The 20,391-nt window shown below is 62.7% G+C and overlaps 1 protein-coding gene and 1 long non-coding RNA gene across 2 annotated transcripts; both read right to left on the minus strand.

The window, feature by feature from the left end:
• Positions 1-1,075: 1,075 nt before the first annotated feature.
• ERCC2 (ERCC excision repair 2, TFIIH core complex helicase subunit) lies at positions 1,076-19,290 on the minus strand (the record flags this gene model as incomplete). The annotated part of the gene is made up of 3 exons (XM_040657329.1): positions 1,076-1,214; positions 8,323-8,491; positions 19,128-19,290. Coding segments are annotated over 3 exons (471 nt in total), but the record flags the coding sequence as incomplete, so codon positions are not given.
• Positions 13,933-15,745, minus strand: LOC121108969. The gene is made up of 3 exons (XR_005843644.2): positions 15,509-15,745; positions 14,402-14,474; positions 13,933-14,010 (listed from the first exon to the last, which is right to left on the minus strand). It is a non-coding gene; the product is annotated as an uncharacterized LOC121108969 (long non-coding RNA).
• Positions 19,291-20,391: the final 1,101 nt, after the last annotated feature.

A 20,391-nucleotide genomic window follows, 5' to 3' on the forward strand; every position in this document is an offset into this window, starting at 1 on the left:
CCACCCTTCCTGTATGTCGTCCCCCCCAATTAGTGCCCCCCCCCCCAATTAGTGCCCCCCCCCCAATTAGTGCCCCCCCCCCCAGTTAATGACTGCCCCCCCCCCCCTTGCTGTATGCCCCCCCCCCCATTAGTGCCTCCCCCCAATTAGTGCCCCCCCCAGTTAATGACTGCCCCCCCCCCCCCTTGCTCTGCCCCCCCCCCCAATTAGTGCCCCCCCCCCAGTTAATTATTGCCCCCCCCACCCTTGCTGTACGTCCCCCCCTTGGCGTGCCCCCCCCCCCCCCAATTAGTGCCCCCCCCAATTAGTGCCCCCCCCCCTTGCCATGCCCCCCCCCCAATTAGTGCCCCCCCAATTAGTGCCCGCCCCCCCAGTTAATGATTGCCCCCCCCACCCTTCCTGTATGTCCCCCCCCCCAATTAGTGCCCCCCCAATTAATGCCCCCCCCAGTTAATGACTGCCCCCCCCCACCCTTGCTGTACGTCCCCCCCTCCCAATTAGTGCCCCCCCCCAGTTAATGACTGCCCCCAATTAGTGCCCCCCCCCCCCAGTTAATGACTGCCCCCCCACCCTTGCTGTAGGTCCCCCCCCCAATTAGTGCCCCCCCCAATTAGTGCTCCCCCCCCATTAGTGCCCCCCCCCAATTAATTATTGCCCCCCCCCCACCCTTGCTGTATGTCCCCCCCTTGGCGTGCCCCCCCCCCCCAATTAGTCCCCCTTCCCTAATTAGTGCCCCCCCCCTTTGCCATGCCCCCCCCAATTAGTGCCCCCCCCCCCGTTCATTATTGCCCCCCCCACCCTTCCTGTATGTCCCCCCCCCCCAATTAGTGCCCCCCCCCAATTAGTGCCCCCCCCCCTTGCCATGCCCCCCCCCCAATTAGTGCACCCCCCCCCAGTTAATGATTGCCCCCCCCACCCTTCCTGTATGTCCCCCCCCACCCTTGCTGTACGTCCCCCCCCCCAATTAGTGCCCCCCCCCCAATTAATGCCCCCCCCCCCAGTTAATGACTGCCCCCCCCCCTTGCTCTGCCCCCCCCCCCAATTAGTGCCCCTCCCAATTAGTGCCCCCCCCCAATTAATGATTGCCCCCCCCACCCTTGCTGTAGGTCCCCAGCAGAGTGCCGAAGTTGCAGAGCAGCGTCAGGGAGGAGAAATCCGCCGCCTCCGTCAGAGCCAATGTGTGCAGCAGAGAGCGCAGCCGCTCCGAGCAGAACCTGGGGGGGGGGCAATAATTAACTGGGGGGGGCAATGGGGGGGCAATGTCAGAGCCAATGTGTGCAGCAGAGAGCGCAGCCGCTCCGAGCAGAACCTGGGGGGGGGGCAATAATTAACTGGGGGGGGGCAATAATTAACTGGGGGGGGGCAATAATTAACTGGGGGGGGGCAATGGGGGGGCAATGTCAGAGCCAATGTGTGCAGCAGAGAGCGCAGCCGCTCCGAGCAGAACCTGGGGGGGGGGCAATAATTAACTGGGGGGGGGCAATAATTAACTGGGGGGGGGCAATAATTAACTGGGGGGGGGCAATGGGGGGGCAATGTCAGAGCCAATGTGTGCAGCAGAGAGCGCAGCCGCTCCGAGCAGAACCTGGGGGGGGGGGCAATAATTAACTGGGGGGGGGGGGGTACTAATTGGGGGGGGGGGCAATGGGGGGGGGCAATAATTAACTGGGGGGGGGGCAATAATTAACTGGGGGGGGGCAATGGGGGGGCAATGTCAGAGCCAATGTGTGCAGCAGAGAGCGCAGCCGCTCCGAGCAGAACCTGGGGGGGGGCAATGGGGGGGGGCAATAATTAACTGGGGGGGGCAATGGGGGGGCAATGTCAGAGCCAATGTGTGCAGCAGAGAGCGCAGCCGCTCCGAGCAGAACCTGCGGGGGGGGGGCAATAATTAACTGGGGGGGGGCAATGGGGGGCAATGTCAGAGCCAATGTGTGCAGCAGAGAGCGCAGCCGCTCCGAGCAGAACCTGGGGGGGGGGGCAATAATTAACTGGGGGGGGGGGGGTACTAATTGGGGGGGGGGGCAATGGGGGGGGGCAATAATTAACTGGGGGGGGGGCAATAATTAACTGGGGGGGGGCAATGGGGGGGCAATGTCAGAGCCAATGTGTGCAGCAGAGAGCGCAGCCGCTCCGAGCAGAACCTGGGGGGGGGGCAATGGGGGGGGCAATAATTAACTGGGGGGGGGCAATGGGGGGGCAATGTCAGAGCCAATGTGTGCAGCAGAGAGCGCAGCCGCTCCGAGCAGAACCTGCGGGGGGGGGGCAATAATTAACTGGGGGGGGGCAATGGGGGGGCGGTGAGGGGGGGGGCAATTGGGGGTTGGGGGGGGTAGTGAGGGGGGGGCAATGGGGGGGCAATGGGGGGGCAATGTCAGAGCCAATGTGTGCAGCAGAGAGCGCAGCCGCTCCGAGCAGAACCTGCGGGGGGGGGGGAACCGGGGGGGGTCAGGTGGGGGTGGGGGGGGGGCCGTAATTGGGGGGGGGCAATGGGGGGGCAGTGGGGGGGGCAATGGGGGGGGCAATGGGGGGGCAATGTCAGAGCCAATGTGTGCAGCAGAGAGCGCAGCCGCTCCGAGCAGAACCTGGGGGGGGGGCAATAATTAACTGGGGGGGGCAATGGGGGGGTCAAGGGGGGGTGTGGGGGTGGGGGGCACCGGGGGGGGTCAAATGGGGGTGGGGGGGTCAATGGGGGGGGGGCAGTGGGGGGGTGAGGGGGGTGAGGGGGGTGAGGGGGGGGCAATGAGGGCGGTGAGGGGGGCAATGGGGGGGCAATGGGGGGGCAATGTCAGAGCCAATGTGTGCAGCAGAGAGCGCAGCCGCTCCGAGCAGAACCTGGGGGGGGGGGGCAATAATTAACTGGGGGGGGGGGGGGTACTAATTGGGGGGGGGGGGCAATGGGGGGGCAATGTCAGAGCCAATGTGTGCAGCAGAGAGCGCAGCCGCTCCGAGCAGAACCTGCGGGGGGGGGCACCGGGGGGGGGTCAAGGGGGGGTGTGGGGGGGGGCAATGGGGGGGCAATGGGGGGGTGTGGGGGGGGGAAATGGGGGGGCAATGGGGGTTGAGGGGGGTGAGGGGGGGCAATGGGGGGAAGGGGGGGGTGTGGGGGGGGCAATGGGGGGGCAATGGGGGGGCAGGGAGGGGGGAGGGGGGGGCAAAGGGGGCAGTGGGGGCAGTGGGGGGGTTGGGGGGCAATGGGGGGGGAGGGAGGAAGGGGGGTGTGGGGGGGGGCGTGAGGGGGTTGTGGGGGGGGGAAATGGGGGGGCAATGGGGGGGTGTGGGGGGGGCAATGGGGGGGCAATGTCAGAGCCAATGTGTGCAGCACAGAGCGCAGCCGCTCCGAGCAGAACCTGCGGGGGGGGGGCAGTGAGGGGGGGGCAATGGGGGGTGTGGGGGGGGGCAATGGGGGGGCAATGGGGGTTGAGGGGGGTGAGGGGGGGGCAATGGGGGGAAGGGGGGGGTGTGGGGGGGCAATGGGGGGCAATGGGGGGGTGTGGGGGGGGGGAAATGGGGGGGCAATGGGGGTTGAGGGGGGTGAGGGGGGGGCAATGGGGGAAGGGGGGGGTGTGGGGGGGCAATGGGGGGGCAATGGGGGGGTTGTGGGGGGGGGAAATGGGGGGGAAGGGGGGGGTTGAGGGGGGTGAGGGGGGGCAATGGGGGGAAGGGGGGGTGTGGGGGGGGCAATGGGGGGGCAATGGGGGGGCAGGGAGGGGGGAGGGGGGGGCAAAGGGGGCAGTGGGGGGCAGTGGGGGGGTTGGGGGGCAATGGGGGGGGAGGGAGGAAGGGGGGTGTGGGGGGGGGCGTGAGGGGGTTGTGGGGGGGGGAAATGGGGGGGCAATGGGGGGGTGTGGGGGGGGCAATGGGGGGCAATGTCAGAGCCAATGTGTGCAGCAGAGAGCGCAGCCGCTCCGAGCAGAACCTGCGGGGGGGGGCAATGGGGGGGGGGGGGCGTGAGGGGGGGGGCAATGGGGGGGGTCAAGGGAGGGTGGGGGGTCTGGGGGGGGCAGTGAGGGGGGTGGCCATGGGGGGGAGGGGGAGGTCAAGGGGGGTTGGAGGGGTCAATGGGGGGGTCAATGGGGGGGCAGTGGGGGGGTGAGGGGGGGCCAATGAGGGGGGTGAGGGGGGGCAATGGGGGGGAGGGGGGGTGGGGGGGTAATTGGGGGGAGGGGGGGTGTGGGGGGGGCAATGGGGGGGCAATGTCAGAGCCAATGTGTGCAGCAGAGAGCGCAGCCGCTCCGAGCAGAACCTGCGGGGGGGGGGCAATGGGGGCAGTGAGGGGGGGGGCAATAATTAACTGGGGGGGGGCAATGGGGGGGCAATGTCAGAGCCAATGTGTGCAGCAGAGAGCGCAGCCGCTCCGAGCAGAACCTGCAGGGGGGGGGCAATGGGGGGGGGGGGGGCGTGAGGGGGGGGGGGGCAATGGGGGGGGCCGTAATTGGGGGGTGGGGGGGAAATGGGGGGGCAATGGGGGGGCAATGTCAGAGCCAATGTGTGCAGCAGAGAGCGCAGCCGCTCCGAGCAGAACCTGCGGGGCAATGGGGGCAGTGAGGGGGGGGGCAATGGGGGGGGCCGTAATTGGGGGGGGGCAATGGGGGGTGGGGGGGGTGGGGGGGGCAGTGAGGGGGGTGGCCATTGGGGGGAGGGGGGAGGTCAAGGGGGGGTGGAGGGATCAATGAGGGGGGCAATGGGGGGGCACCGGGGGGGGGTCAGGTGGGGTCTGGGGGGGGGGGCAATGGGGGGGGGAAGGGCATGTGGGGGGGCAAAGGGGGGGGCGGTGAGGGGGGGTCAAGTGGGGGTATGGGGGGGTGACAGGGGGCCAATGGGGGGGGGAAGGGGTTGTGGGGGGGGGCAATAGGGGGGTGGGGGGGAGGAGAGGGGAGGGGGGGAGGGGGTTGGTGGGTGGGGGGGCAAATGGGGGGGCAGTGGGGGGGGGGGGCAGAGGCAATGGTGGGTGGAAGGGGGGGCAGTGAGGGGGGGGCAAAGGGGGGGAGGGGGGCAATGGGGGGGGTGAGGGCGGTGGGGGGGGCAGAGGGGGGGGCAATGGGGCGGAGGCAGTGAGGGGGGGCAGGGAGGGGGGGTGGGGGGGCAAAGGGGGGGCACTGGGGGGGGGACGCTATGACCCCAAGTGACCCCAATGGGGGGCGCTATGACCCCAGGTGACCCCAAATGGAAAGGGGGGGGGGGGCTCTATGACCTCAGGTAACCCCTAAACGAAAGTGGGGGGGTTTGTATGACCTCAGGTGACCCCAAAATGAAAGTGGGGGGGGGCTCTATGACCTCAGGTGACCCCAGGTGACCCCAATGGGGGGCGCTATGATCCCAGGTGACCCCAAAAGAAAAGAGGGGGGGGCTCTATGACCTCAGGTGACCCCAAAAGGAAAGGGGGGGGGGGCACTATGACCCCAGGTGACCCCAATGGGGGGGGTGCTATGACCCCAGGTGACCCCAATGGGGGGGCGTGATGACCCCAGGTGACCCCAAAACAAAAGTGGGGGGGGCTGTATGACCTCAGGTGACCCCAAAATGAAAGTGGGGGGGGGCTGTACGACCTCAGGTGACCCCAAAAGGAAAGGGGGGGGGGGGGGGAGGAGGTGCTATGACCCCAGGTGACCCCAAAAAGAAAGTGGGGGGGGGGTTTGTATGACCCCAGGTGACCCCAAATGGAAAGGGGGGGGCGCTATGACCCCAGGTGACCCCAATGGGGGGGGTGCTATGACCCCAGGTGACCCCAGGTGACCCCAATGGGGGCGCTATGACCCCAGTTGACCCCAACGGGGGGGCTCTATGACCTCAGGTGACCCCAAAAGGAAAGGGCGGGGGGCTGTATGACTTCAGGTGACCCCGTGTGACCCCAATGGGGGGTGCTATGACCCCAGGTGACCCCAAAACGAAAATGGGGGGGTGCTGTATGACCTCAGGTGACCCCAAAACGAAAGTGGGGGGGGCTGTATGACCTCAGGTGACCCCAAAACGAAAGGGGGGGGGGGCCCTATGACCCCAGGTGACCCCAGGTGACCCCAATGGGGGGTGCTATGACCCCAAGTGACCCCAATGGGGGGCGCTATGATCCCAGGTGACCCCAAAAGAAAAGAGGGGGGGGCTCTATGACCTCAGGTGACCCCAAGTGACGCCAATGGGGGGTGCTATGACCCCAGGTGACCCCAATGGGGGGGCGTGATGACCCCAGAACAAAAGTGGGGGGGGCTGTATGACCTCAGGTGACCCCGTGTGACCCCAATGGGGGGTGCTATGACCCCAGGTGACCCCAATGGGGGGGCGTGATGACCCCAGGTGACCCCAAATGGAAAGGGGGGGGGCTCTATGACCGCAGGTGACCCCAAAACAAAAGGGGGGGGGGCTGTATGACCTCAGGTGACCCCAAAAGGAAAGGACGGGAAGGGGAGGAGGTGCTATGACCCCAGGTGACCCCAAAAAGAAAGTGGGGGGGGGGGTTTGTATGACCCCAGGTGACCCCAAATGGAAAGGGGGGGGGCGCTATGACCGCAGGTGACCCCAATAGGGGGGTGCTATGACCCCAGGTGACCCCAGGTGACCCCAATGGGGGGCGCTATGATCCCAGGTGACCCCAAAACGAAAGTGGGGGGGGGCTGTATGACCTCACGTGACCCCCGGTGACCCCAATGGGGGGTGCTATGACCCCAGGTGACCCCAATGGGGGGGCGTGATGACCCCAGGTGACCCCAAAACAAAAGGGGGGGGGGGCTGTATGACCTCAGGTGACCCCAAAAGGAAAGGGCGGGGGGGCTGTATGACCTCAGGTGACCCTGTGTGACCCCGGGGGGGGCGCTATGACCCCGTGTGACCCCAATGGGGGGTGCTATGACCCCAGGTGACCCCAATGGGGGGGGTGCTATGACCCCAGGGGACCCCAGGTGACCCCAATGGGGGGTGCTATGACCCCAGGTGACCCCAAAAGGAAAGGGGGGGGGGGGCTGTATGACCTCAGGTGACCCCAAAACGAAAGTGGGGGGGGGCTGTATGAACTCAGGTGACCCCGTGTGACCCCAATGGGGGGTGCTATGACCCCAGGTGACCCCAATGGGGGGGCGTGATGACCCCAGGTGACCCCAAAAGAAAAGAGAGGGGGGCTCTATGACCTCAGGTGACCCCAAAAGGAAAGGGGGGGGGGGGGGGAGGAGGTGCTATGACCCCAGGTGACCCCAAAAAGAAAGGGCGGGGGGGGGTTTGTATGACCCCAGGTGACCCCAAATGGAAAGGGGGGGGGGCGCTATGACCCCAGGTGACCCCAATGGGGGGGGTGCTATGACCCCAGGTGACCCCAGGTGACCCCAATGGGGGCGCTATGACCCCAGTTGACCCCAACGGGGGGGCGTGATGACCCCAGGTGACCCCAAAAGAAAAGAGGGGGGGGCTCTATGACCTCAGGTGACCCCAAAAGGAAAGGGCGGGGGGCTGTATGACTTCAGGTGACCCCGTGTGACCCCAATGGGGGGTGCTATGACCCCAGGTGACCCCAAAACGAAAATGGGGGGGTGCTGTATGACCTCAGGTGACCCCAAAACGAAAGTGGGGGGGTGCTGTATGACCTCAGGTGACCCCAAAACGAAAGTGGGGGGGGCTGTATGACCTCAGGTGACCCCAAAACGAAAGGGGGGGGGGGCCCTATGACCCCAGGTGACCCCAGGTGACCCCAATGGGGGGTGCTATGACCCCAAGTGACCCCAATGGGGGGCGCTATGATCCCAGGTGACCCCAAAGAAAAGAGGGGGGGGCTCTATGACCTCAGGTGACCCCAAGTGACGCCAATGGGGGGCGCTATGACCCCAGGTGACCCCAATGGGGGGGCGTGATGACCCCAGAACAAAAGTGGGGGGGGGGCTGTATGACCTCAGGGGACCCCAGGTGACCCCAATGGGGGTGCTATGACCCCAGGTGACCCCAAAAGGAAAGGGGGGGGGGGGCTGTATGACCTCAGGTGACCCCAAAACGAAAGTGGGGGGGGCTGTATGAACTCAGGTGACCCCGTGTGACCCCAATGGGGGGTGCTATGACCCCAGGTGACCCCAATGGGGGGCGTGATGACCCCAGGTGACCCCAAAAGAAAAGAGAGGGGGGCTCTATGACCCCAGGTGACCCCAAAAGGAAAAGGGGGGGGGGGCTGTATGACCTCAGGTGACCCCAAAAGGAAAGGGAGGGGGGGGGGGGGGATCTATGACCTCATGTGACCCCAAAACAAAAGGGGGGGGGGCTGTATGACCTCAGGTGACCCCAAAACGAAAGTGGGGGGGGGCTGTATGACCCCAGGTGACCCCGTGTGACCCCCCCCCCCCCCCCAAAACGGACCGTAGCGGTTTGCGGTCGATGCAGACGCGCTGTCGGAGCTCACTGAGGAAGGCGGGGGGGCTGAGCTGCTCCACGCGCGGCCCCCGCAGCCGGGAGCCCACGAAGCACAGCAGGCGGCGAAGGAAGGACACAAAGTGCTCCGCCGTGCGGATACTGCCGGGCACCGCCTCTGGGGGGGGCACGGGGGGGTTATGGGGGGGTTATATAGGGGTTATGGGGGGATATGAGGGGGTATTGGGGGGTTATATAGGGGTTATAGGGGGATATGGAGGGGATATAGGGGGTTATGGGGGGGTATGGGGGGATATGAGGGGGTATTGGGGGATATGGGGGGATATAGGGGGGTATGGTGGGGATATGGGGGGTATGAGGGGGTATTGGGGGGATATGGGGGGATATGGGGGGGTATGGTGGGATATGGGGGGGTATGAGGGGTATTGGGGGGATATGGGGGATATGGGGGGGTATTGGGGGGTTATGGGAGGATATGAGGGGGTTATGGGGGGTTATGAGGGGGTATTGGGGGTTATGGGGGATATGAGGGGGATATGAGGGGATATAGGGGAGTATTGAGGGGTTATGCGGGGATATGAGGGGGTATTGGGGGGATATGGGGGGATATGGGGGATATAGGGGGATATTGGGGGGTGTGGGGTACCCCCCGAAGCACAGCAGGCGGCGAAGGAAGGACACAAAGTGCTCCGCCGTGCGGATACTGCCGGGCACCGCCTCTGGGGGGGGCACGGGGGGGGTTTATGGGGGGGTATGGGGGGTTATATAGGGGTTATGGGGGGATATGGGGGGATATGGGGGGATATAGGGGGGTATTGGGGGGTTATGGGGGGATATGAGGGGGCTATGGGGGGTTATGAGGGCGTATTGGGGGGATATGAAGGGGTATGGGGGGGCTATGGGGGGTTATGAGGGGGTATTGGGGGGATATGGGGGTTATTGGGGGGATATGGGGGGATATGAGGGGATATGGGGGGATATGGGGGGTTATGGGGGATATGGCGGGTTATGGGGGGTTATGGGGGGGTATTGGGGGGGTATGGGGGGTTATGGGGGGGTATGAGGGGGTATTGGGGGGTTATGTGGGGGTATTGGGGGGTTATGGGGGGATATGAGGGGGATATGAGGGGATATAGGGGAGTATTGAGGGGTTATGGGGGGATATGAGGGGGTATTGGGGGATATGGGGGATATGGGGGGATATAGGGGGGTATTGGGGGGTGTGGGGTACCCCCCGAAGCACAGCAGGCGGCGAAGGAAGGACACAAAGTGCTCCGCCGTGCGGATACTGCCGGGCACCGCCTCTGGGGGGGGCACGGGGGGGGTTATGGGGGGGTATGGGGGGGTATGGGGGGTATTGCGGGGTTATGGGGGGTTATGGGGGGGTATTGGGGGAATATGGGGGATATGAGGGGGTATTGTGGGGGTATGGGGGGTTATAAGGGGGTTATGGGGGATATGGGGGGGTATTGGGGGGATATGGGGGATATGAGAGGGTATTGGGGGGTTATGGGGAGGTATTGGGGGGGTTATGACGGGGTATTGGGGGGATATGGGGGGATATAGGGGGGTATTGGGGGGTTATGGGGGGATATGAGGGGGTATTGGGGGGATATGGGGGTATATAGGGGGATATTGGGGGGATATGGGGGGGTATGAGGGGGTATTGGGGGGATATGGGGGGTTATGGGGGGGTATTGGGGGGATATGAGGGGGTATGGGGGGATATGGAGGTTATGAGGGGGTATTGGGGGGTTATGGGGGGATATGAGGGGGTAATGGGGGGATATGGGGGGTTTATGAGGGGGTATTGGGGGGATATGGGGGGTTATGAGGGGGTATTGGGGGGATATGGGGGGGTATTGGGGGGTTATTGGGGGGTTATGAGGGGGTTATGGGGGGATATAGGGGGGTATTGGGGGTTATGGGGGGATATGAGGGGGTTATGGGGGGTTATGAGGGGGTATTGGGGGGATATGGGGGGATATGGGGGAATATGGGGGGTTATGGGGGGGTATTGGGGGGTATTGGGGTGTTATGGAGGGATATGAGAGGGTATTGGGGGGATATGGAGGGATATAGGGGGGTATTGGGGGATATGAGGGGGTATTGGGGGGATATGGGGGGTTATATAGGGGTTATGGGGGATATGGGGGTGATATGGGGGGATATGGGGGGATATAGGGGGGTATTGGGGGGTGTGGGGTACCCCCCGAAGCACAGCAGGCGGCGAAGGAAGGACACAAAGTGCTCCGCCGTGCGGATACTGCCGGGCACCGCCTCTGGGGGGGGCACGGGGGGGGTTATGGGGGGGTTATATAGGGGTTATGGGGGGATATGGGGGGGTATTGGGGGGATATGGGGGTTATGGGGGGATATGGGGGGTTATGGGGGGATATGGGGGGGATATGGGGGTTATGGAGGGGTATGAGGGGGTATTGGGGGGATATGGGGGGTTATGGGGGAGTATTAGGGGGATATGAGGGGGTATTGGGCGTTATGGGGGGATATGGGGGGGCTATGGGGGGATATGAGTGGGTACGGGGGGGTATTGGGGGGATATGGGGGGTTATGGGGGGATATGAGGGGGTATTGGGGAGGTATTGGGGGGCTATGGGGGGCTATAGGGGGGTGTGGGGTACCCCCCGAAGCACAGCAGGCGGCGAAGGAAGGACACAAAGTGCTCCGCCGTGCGGATACTGCCGGGCACCGCCTCTGGGGGGGGCACGGGGGGGGTTATGGGGGGGTTATATAGGGGTTATGGGGGGGTATGGGGGGATATGGGGGGGTATTGGGGGTTATGGGGGGTTATGAGGGGATTATGGGGGGATATGGGGAGATATGGGGGGTTATTGGGGGATATGGGGGGTTATGAGGGGGATATGGGGGGATATGGGGGGTTATTGGGGGGTTATGGGGGGATATGGGGGGGATATGGGGGGTTATTGGGGGGTTATGAGGGGGTTATGGGCGGATATAGGGGGGTATTGGGGGGTTATGGGGGGATATGAGGGGGTTATGGGGGGTTATGAGGGGGTATTGGGGGGATATGGGGGGATATGGGGTAATATGGGGGGTTATGGGGGGGTATTGGGGGGTATTGGGGTGTTATGGAGGGATATGAGAGGGTATTGGGGGATATGGAGGGATATAGGGGGGTATTGGGGGGATATGAGGGGGTATTGGGGGGATATGGGGGTTATATAGGGGTTATGGGGGGATATGGGGTGATATGGGGGGATATGGGGGGATATAGGGGGGTATTGGGGGGTGTGGGGTACCCCCCGAAGCACAGCAGGCGGCGAAGGAAGGACACAAAGTGCTCCGCCGTGCGGATACTGCCGGGCACCGCCTCTGGGGGGGCACGGGGGGGGTTATGGGGGGGTATGGGGGGGTATGGGGGGGTTATATAGGGGTTATGGGGGGATATGGGGGATATGAGGGGGTATTGGGGGGATATGAGGGGGTATTGGGGGGTTATATAGGGGTTATAGGGGGATATGGAGGGGATATAGGGGGTTATGGGGGGGTATGGGGGGGTACTGGGGGGATATGGGGGGATATAGGGGGGTATTGGGGGGTTATGGGGGGATATGAGGGGGTATTGGGGGGATATGGGGGGATATAGGGGGGTATGGTGGGGATATGGGGGGGTATGAGGGGGTATTGGGGGGATATGGGGGGGTATTGGGGGGATATGGGGGGATATAGGGGGGTATTGGGGGGTTATGGGGGGATATGAGGGGGTATTGGGGGGATATAGGGGGAATATGGGGGGTTATGAGGGGGTATTGGGGGGTTATGGGGGGATATGGGGGTATATGGGGGGTTATTGGGGGGTTATGGGGGTTATGAGGAGGTATTGGGGGATATGGGGGTTATAAGGGGGTTATGGGGGGATATGGGAGGTTATGAGGGGGTATTGGGGGGTTATGGGGGGATATGAGGGGGTATTGGGGGGATATGGGGGGATATGGGGGGATATAGGGGGGTTATGGGGGGGTGTGGGGTACCCCCCGAAGCACAGCAGGCGGCGAAGGAAGGACACAAAGTGCTCCGCCGTGCGGATACTGCCGGGCACCGCCTCTGGGGGGGGCACGGGGGGGGTTATGGGGGGGTTATATAGGGGTTATGGGGGGATATGGGGGGGTATTGGGGGGATATGGGGGCATTATGGGCGGATATGGGGGGGTATTGGGGGGTATGAGGGGTATTGGGGGGATATGGGGGGATATGGGGGGATATAGGGGGGTATTGGGGGGATGGGGGGGTTATGGGGGGGTATTGGGGGGTTATGGGGGATATGGGAGGTTATGAGGGGGTATTGGGGGAATATGGGGGGATATGAGGGGGTATTGTGGGGGTATGGGGGGTTATGAGGGGGTATTGGAGGGATATGGGGGGATATAGGGGGGTATTGGGGGGTTATGGGGGGATATGGGGGGGTATTGGGGGTTATGAGGGGGTATTGGGGGATATGGGGGGGATATGGGGGGATATAAGGAGGTATTGGGGGGTTATGGGAGGATATGAGGGGGTTTTATGGGGGTTATGAGGGGAAATTGGGGGGTTATGGGGGGATATGGGGGGATAAGGGGGGTATATGGGGGGGTATTGGGGGGGGGGGGGGTACCCCCCGAAGCACAGCAGGCGGCGAAGGAAGGACACAAAGTGCTCCGCCGTGCGGATACTGCCGGGCACCGCCTCTGGGGGGGCACGGGGGGGTCAGAAAGAGGGTTATGGGGGGGTATGGGGGGTTATGGGGGGGATATAGGGGGGTATTGGGGGGTTATGGGGGATATGGGAGGTTATGAGGGGGTATTGGGGGAATATGGGGGGATATGAGGGGGTATTGTGGGGGTATGGGGGGTTATGAGGGGGTATTGGGGGGATATGGGGGGGTATTGGGGGGATATGGGGGGATATAGGGGGGTATTGGGGGGTTATGGGGGGATATGAGGGGGTATTGGGGGGATATGGAGGGATATAGGGGGGTATTGGGGGGATATGAGGGGGTATGAGGGGGTATTGGGGGGATATGGGGGTTATAAGGGGGGTATTGGGGGATATGAGGGGGTATTGGGGGGTTATGGGGGGTTATATAGGGGTTATGGGAGGATATGGGGGGATATGGGGGGTTATGGGGGGGATATGGGGGGATATGGGGGGATATAGGGGGGTATTGGGGGGTGTGGGGTACCCCCCGAAGCACAGCAGGCGGCGAAGGAAGGACACAAAGTGCTCCGCCGTGCGGATACTGCCGGGCACCGCCTCTGGGGGGGGCACGGGGGGGTCAGAGAGGGGGTTATATAGGGGTTATGGGGGGATATGAGGGGGTATTGGGGGGTTATATAGGGGTTATAGGGGGATATGGAGGGGATATAGGGGGTTATGGGGGGGTATGGGGGGATATGAGGGGGTATTGGGGGGATATGGGGGGATATAGGGGGGTATGGTGGGGATATGGGGGGGTATGAGGGGGTATTGGGGGGATATGGGGGGATATGGGGGGGTATGGTGGGGATATGGGGGGTATGAGGGGGTATTGGGGGGATATGGGGGGATATGGGGGATATAGGGGGATATTGGGGGGTGTGGGGTACCCCCCGAAGCACAGCAGGCGGCGAAGGAAGGACACAAAGTGCTCCGCCGTGCGGATACTGCCGGGCACCGCCTCTGGGGGGGGCACGGGGGGGGTTATGGGGGGGTTATATAGGGGTTATGGGGGATATGGGGGGGATATGGGGGATATGGGGGGATATAGGGGGGTTATTGGGGGGTTATGGGGGGTTATGAGGGGGTATTGGGGGGATATGGGGGTTATAAGGGGGTTATGGGGGGATATGGGAGGTTATGAGGGGGTATTGAGGGGTTATGGGGGATATGAGGGGGTATTGGGGGGATATGGGGGGATATGGGGGGGTATTGGGGGGATATGAGGGGGTATGAGGGGGTATTGGGGGGATATGGGGGGTTATAAGGGGGGTATTGGGGGGATATGAGGGGTATTGGGGGGATATAGGGGGATATGGGGGATATAGGGGGGTTATGGGGGGGTGTGGGGTACCCCCCGAAGCACAGCAGGCGGCGAAGGAAGGACACAAAGTGCTCCGCCGTGCGGATACTGCCGGGCACCGCCTCTGGGGGGGGCCACGGGGGGGTCAGAGAGGGGGTTATGGGGGGTATGGGGGGGGTATTGGGGGGATATGGGGGGTTATGGGGGGGTATTGGGGGGTATTGGGGGGATATGGGGGCATTATGGGCGGATATGGGGGGTATTGGGGGGTTATGGGGGGATATGGGGGGTTATTGGGGGAATATGGGGGGGATATGGGGGGTTATTGGGGGGTTATGGGGGGTTGTGAGGGGGTATTGGGGGGTTATGGGGGGATATGGGGGGTTTTTTTTGGGGTATGAGGGGTATTGGGGGGATATGGGGGCGATATGGGGGATACTGGGGAGATATGGGGGGGTATTGGGGGTATATGAGGGGGTATTGGGGCGTTATGGGGGATATGGGGGGGCTATGGGGGATATGAGTGGGTATGGGGGGGTATTGGGGGGATATGGGGGGTTATTGGGGGTTATGGGGGGGTATTGGGGGGTATTGGGGGGATATGGGGGGTATTGGGGGGTTATGGGGGGGTATTGGGGGTATTGGGGGGATATGGGGGGTTATGAGGGGGTTATGGGGGGATATGGGGGGGTATGGGAGGGATATGGTGGGTATTGGGGGGTTATATAGGGGTTATGGGGGGGATATGGGGGGATATGGGGGTTATATGGGGGTTTAGGGGGGATATGAAGGGGTATGGGGGTCTATGGGGGGAATATGGGGGGGTTATAGGGGGATAAGGGGGTTATTGGGGGGTTATGGGTGGGATATGGGGGGTTATGAGGGGGTTATGGGGGGGTATGGGAGCATTATGGGGGGATATGGGGGAGTATGGGGGGTATATGGGGGATATGGGGGGATATGGGGGGTTATTGGGGGGATATGGGGGGTTATACAGGGGTTATGGGGGGATGAGGGGGAGTATGGGGGTGTATGGGGGGTTATAGGATGGTAACTATGGGGTTATGTGGCACTATCTATGGGGCTATGGGGTGGTATATATGGGATTATGGAGAAGTTATGGGGCGGTCTCTATGGGGTGATGGCGCCCCCCCACACCGTGCAGGACGTGGTCGGGCAGAACGGGGCTGCCGAGGTGTTGGGGCCGTATCTATGGGGTTATGGGGCAGAATATATGGGGCTATGGGGCGGCTATGGGGCTATGGGGTTATAAGGGGGTTATGGGGCGGTATCTATGGGGTAATGGGGGGGTTATGGGGTTATGGGGTGCAGTTGACCCCCCCATACCGTGCAGGACGTGGTCGGGCAGAACGGGGCTGCCGAGGTATTGGGGCCGTATCTATGGGGCTATGGGGCGGTATCTATGGGGCTATGGGGTCTCTATGGGGTTATGGGGTATCTATGGGGTTATGGGGCGGTATCTATGGGGCTATGGGGTGGCTATGGGGTTATGGGGTGGTATATGGGGTTATGGGGCGGTATCTATGGGGTTATGGGGTATCTATGGGGTTATGGGGTATCTATGGGGTTATGGGGCTACAGGATAGTATCTATGGAGCTATGGAGTGGCTATGGGGTTATAGGATGGTATCTATGGGGTTATGGGGTTTTGGGGTGCAGTTGACCCCCCCATACCGTGCAGGACGTGGTCGGGCAGAACGGGGCTGCCGAGGTATTGGGGCCGTATCTATGGGGTTATGGGGCTATAGGATGCTATCTATGGGGTTATGGGGCTATGGGGCGGTATCTATGGGGCTATGGGGCGGTATCTATGGGGCTATGGGGTCTCTATGGGGTGATGGCGCCCCCCCATACCGTGCAGGACGTGGTCGGGCAGAACGGGGCTGCCGAGGTATTGGGGCTGTATCTATGGGGTTATGGGGCTATAGGATGGTATCTATGGGGTCATGGGGCTATAGGGCCGTATCTATGGGGTTATGGGGCGGTATCTATGGGGTTATGGGGGGGTTATGGGGTTTTGGGGTGCAGTTGACCCCCCCATACCGTGCAGGACGTGGTCGGGCAGAACGGGGCTGCCGAGGTATTGGGGCCGTATCTATGGGGTTATGGGGCTATAGGGCCGTATCTATGGGGCTATGGGGCGGTATCTATGGGGCTATGGGGTCTCTATGGGGTGATGGCGCCCCCCCATACCGTGCAGGACGTGGTCGGGCAGAACGGGGCTGCCGAGGTATTGGGGCCGTATCTATGGGGTTATGGGGCTATGGGGCCGTATCTATGGGGCTATGGGGCGGTATCTATGGGGTTATGGGGTGGTTATGGGGTTATGGGGTGCAGTTGACCCCCCCATACCGTGCAGGACGTGGTCGGGCAGAACGGGGCTGCCGAGGTATTGGGGCCGTATCTATGGGGTCATGGGTCTATAGGATGGTATCTATGGGGTCACGGGGCTATAGGGCCGTATCTATGGGGTTATGGGGCGGTATCTATGGGGTTATTGGGTGGTTATGGGGTTATGGGGTGCAGTTGACCCCCCCATACCGTGCAGGACGTGGTCGGGCAGAACGGGGCTGCCGAGGTATTGGGGCCGTATCTATGGGGTTATGGGGGGGTTATGGGGTATAGGATGGTATCTATGGGGTCATGGGGCTATAGGGCCGTATCTATGGGGCTATGGGGCGGTATCTATGGGGCTATGGGGTCTCTATGGGGTGATGGCGCCCCCCCATACCGTGCAGGACGTGGTCGGGCAGAACGGGGCTGCCGAGGTATTGGGGCCGTATCTATGGGGTTATGGGGCAGAATATATGGGGCTATGGGGCGGCTATGGGGCTATGGGGTTATAAGGGGGTTATGGGGCGGTATCTATGGGGTTATGGGGGGGTTATGGGGTTATGGGGTGCAGTTGACCCCCCCATACCGTGCAGGACGTGGTCGGGCAGAACGGGGCTGCCGAGGTATTGGGGCCGTATCTATGGGGTTATGGGGCGGTATCTATGGGGTTATGGGGCTACAGGATAGTATCTATGGGGCTATGGGGTGGCTATGGGGTTATGGGGTGGTATATATGGGGTTATGGGGTGGTATCTATGGGGCTATGGGGTGGCTATGGGGTTATGGGGTGGTATATGGGGTTATGGGGTGGTATATGGGGTTATGGGGGGGTTATGGGGCAGTATCTATGGGGCTATGGGGTGGTATCTATGGGGCTATGGGGTGATGGCGCCCCCCCATACCGTGCAGGACGTGGTCGGGCAGAACGGGGCTGCCGAGGTATTGGGCCGTATCTATGGGGTTATGGGGCTATGGGGTTATGGGGCTATAGGATGGTATCTATGGGGTTATGGGCTATGGGGCGGTATCTATGGGGCTATGGGGTGCAGTTGACCCCCCCATACCGTGCAGGACGTGGTCGGGCAGAACGGGGCTGCCGAGGTATTGGGGCCGTATCTATGGGGTTATGGGGGGGTTATGGGGTATAGGATGGTATCTATGGGGTCATGGGGCTATAGGGCCGTATCTATGGGGTTATGGGGCGGTATCTATGGGGTTATGGGGTTATGGGGTGCAGTTGACCCCCCCATACCGTGCAGGACGTGGTCGGGCAGAACGGGGCTGCCGAGGTATTGGGGCCGTATCTATGGGGTTATGGGGCAGAATATATGGGGCTATGGGGCGGCTATGGGGCTATGGGTTATAAGGGGGTTATGGGGCGGTATATATGGGGTTATGGGGTGGTATATATGGGGTTATGAGGGGGTTATGGGGTGGTATATATGGGACTATGGAGGGGTTATGGGGTTATGAGGTGGTGTCTACGGGGCTATGGGGTGCCTATGGGGTTATGGGGTTATAAGGGGGCTATGGGGCGGTATATATGGGGCTATGGGGTGGTATCTATGGGGTTATGGGGTGCAGTTGACCCCCCCATACCGTGCAGGACGTGGTCGGGCAGAACGGGGCTGCCGAGGTATTGGGGCCGTATCTATGGGGTTATGGGGCTATAGGATGGTATCTATGGGGTTATGGGGCTATGGGGCGGTATCTATGGGGCTATGGGGTGGTATCTATGGGGCTATGGGGTGCAGTTGACCCCCCCATACCGTGCAGGACGTGGTCGGGCAGAACGGGGCTGCCGAGGTATTGGGCCGTATCTATGGGGTTATGGGGCTATAGGATGGTATCTATGGGGCTATGGGGCGGGTATGGGGCTATAGGATGGTATCTATGGGGTTATGGGGTTTTGGGGTGCAGTTTGACCCCCCCATACCGTGCAGGACGTGGTCGGGCAGAACGGGGCTGCCGAGGTATTGGGGCTGTATCTATGGGGTTATGGGGTATCTATGGGGTTATGGGGCGGTATCTATGGGGTCATGGGGCTATAGGGCCGTATCTATGGGGCTATGGGGCGGTATCTATGGGGCTATGGGGTCTCTATGGGGTGATGGCGCCCCCCCCATACCGTGCAGGACGTGGTCGGGCAGAACGGGGCTGCCGAGGTATTGGGGCCGTATCTATGGGGTTATGGGGTGGCTATGGGGTTATGGGGCAGTATCTATGGGGCTATGGGGTGGCTATGGGTTATGGGGTGGTATATATGGGGTTATGGGGCTGTATCTATGGGGTTATGGGGGGTTATGGGGTTATGGGGTGGTGTCTATGGGGCTATGGGGTGGCTATGGGGTTATGGGGCGGTATCTATGGGGCTATGGGGTGGTATATATGGGGCTACGGGGTGATGGCGCCCCCCCCATACCGTGCAGGACGTGGTCGGGCAGACTGGGCTGCCGAGGTATTGGTCGGCGTCGCGGGCGGCGGCGCCAGTGTCGCAGTCCGTCCAGCAGGCGGCGGTATTCGTCCTGCAGGCGCTGCGCGTCCGACTGCTTCACTCTGATTGGGCGGATGGGGGGAGAAAGGGGGCGGGGTTAAAAGGGGGGGGGGGGGGGGACCAAATGGGGGGGGGGGGGAGAAAGTGGGGGGGGGGACCAAATGGGGGGGTGGGGGAGAAGGGGGGGGGGGGAGGGAGAAAATAGGGGGGTGAGAAGGGGGGGGGGAGAAAGGGGGGGGAGAAAGGGGGGTTTAAAGGGGGGGGGGATCAAATGGGGGGGGGGAAAGGGGGGGGGAAGAGGGGGGGGGGGGAGGGAGAAAATAGGGGGGTGAGAAGGGGGGGGGGAGAAAAGGGGGGGGGGGAGGGAGAAAATAGGGGGGTGAGAAGGGGGGGGGGAGAAAGGGGGGGGGAGAAAGGGGGGGTTAAAGGGGGGGGGATCAAATGGGGGGGGGGGGAGGGAGAAAATAGGGGGGTGAGAAGGGGGGGGAGAAAGGGGGGGTTGAGAAAGGGGGGGGTTAAAGGGGGGGGGATCAAATGGGGGGGGGATGAAAGGGGGGGGGGGAGAAAGGGGGGGGGGAGGGAGAAAATAGGGGGGTGAGAAGGGGGGGGGGGGGAAAGGGGGGGGAGAAAGGGTGGGGTTAAAGGGGGGGGGGGGACCAAATGGGGGGGGGGGGGAAATGGGGGGGAAGAAAGGGGGGGGGGGGAGGGAGAAAATAGGGGGGTGAGAAGGGGGGGGGGAGAAAGAGGGGCGGGAGAAAGGGGCGCGGTTAAAGGGGGTGGGGCGGGCCAAATGGGGGGGGGGGAGAAAGGGGGGGAGAATAAAGGGGGGGGTGAGAACGGGGGGGGTTTATTAAAGGGGGGGGGACCAAATGGGGGGGGGGGGGGCAAGGGGGGGGGGGAAGAAAAGGGGGTGGGGAGGGAGAAAATAGGGGGGTGAGAAGGGGGGGGAAGAAAGGGGGGGGGGGGAGAAAGGGGGGGGGTTTAAAGGGGGGGGGGACCAAATGGGGGGGGGGGGGGGGAAAGGGGGGGGGGGAAGAAAAGGGGGGGGAGGGGAGAAAATAGGGGGGTGAGAAGGCGGGGGGCGGGGTAGAAAGGGGGTGGAGAAAGGGGGGGTTAAAGGGGGGGGGGGACCAAATGGGTGGGGAATGAAAAGGGGGGGGGGGGAGAAAGGGGGGGGTTAAAGGGGGGGGGG

The sequence above is a fragment of the Gallus gallus genome, unplaced genomic scaffold, assembly GCF_016699485.2.
Source record: "Gallus gallus isolate bGalGal1 unplaced genomic scaffold, bGalGal1.mat.broiler.GRCg7b scaffold_135, whole genome shotgun sequence".
In the NCBI taxonomy this organism is placed as follows: Eukaryota; Metazoa; Chordata; class Aves; order Galliformes; family Phasianidae; genus Gallus; species Gallus gallus.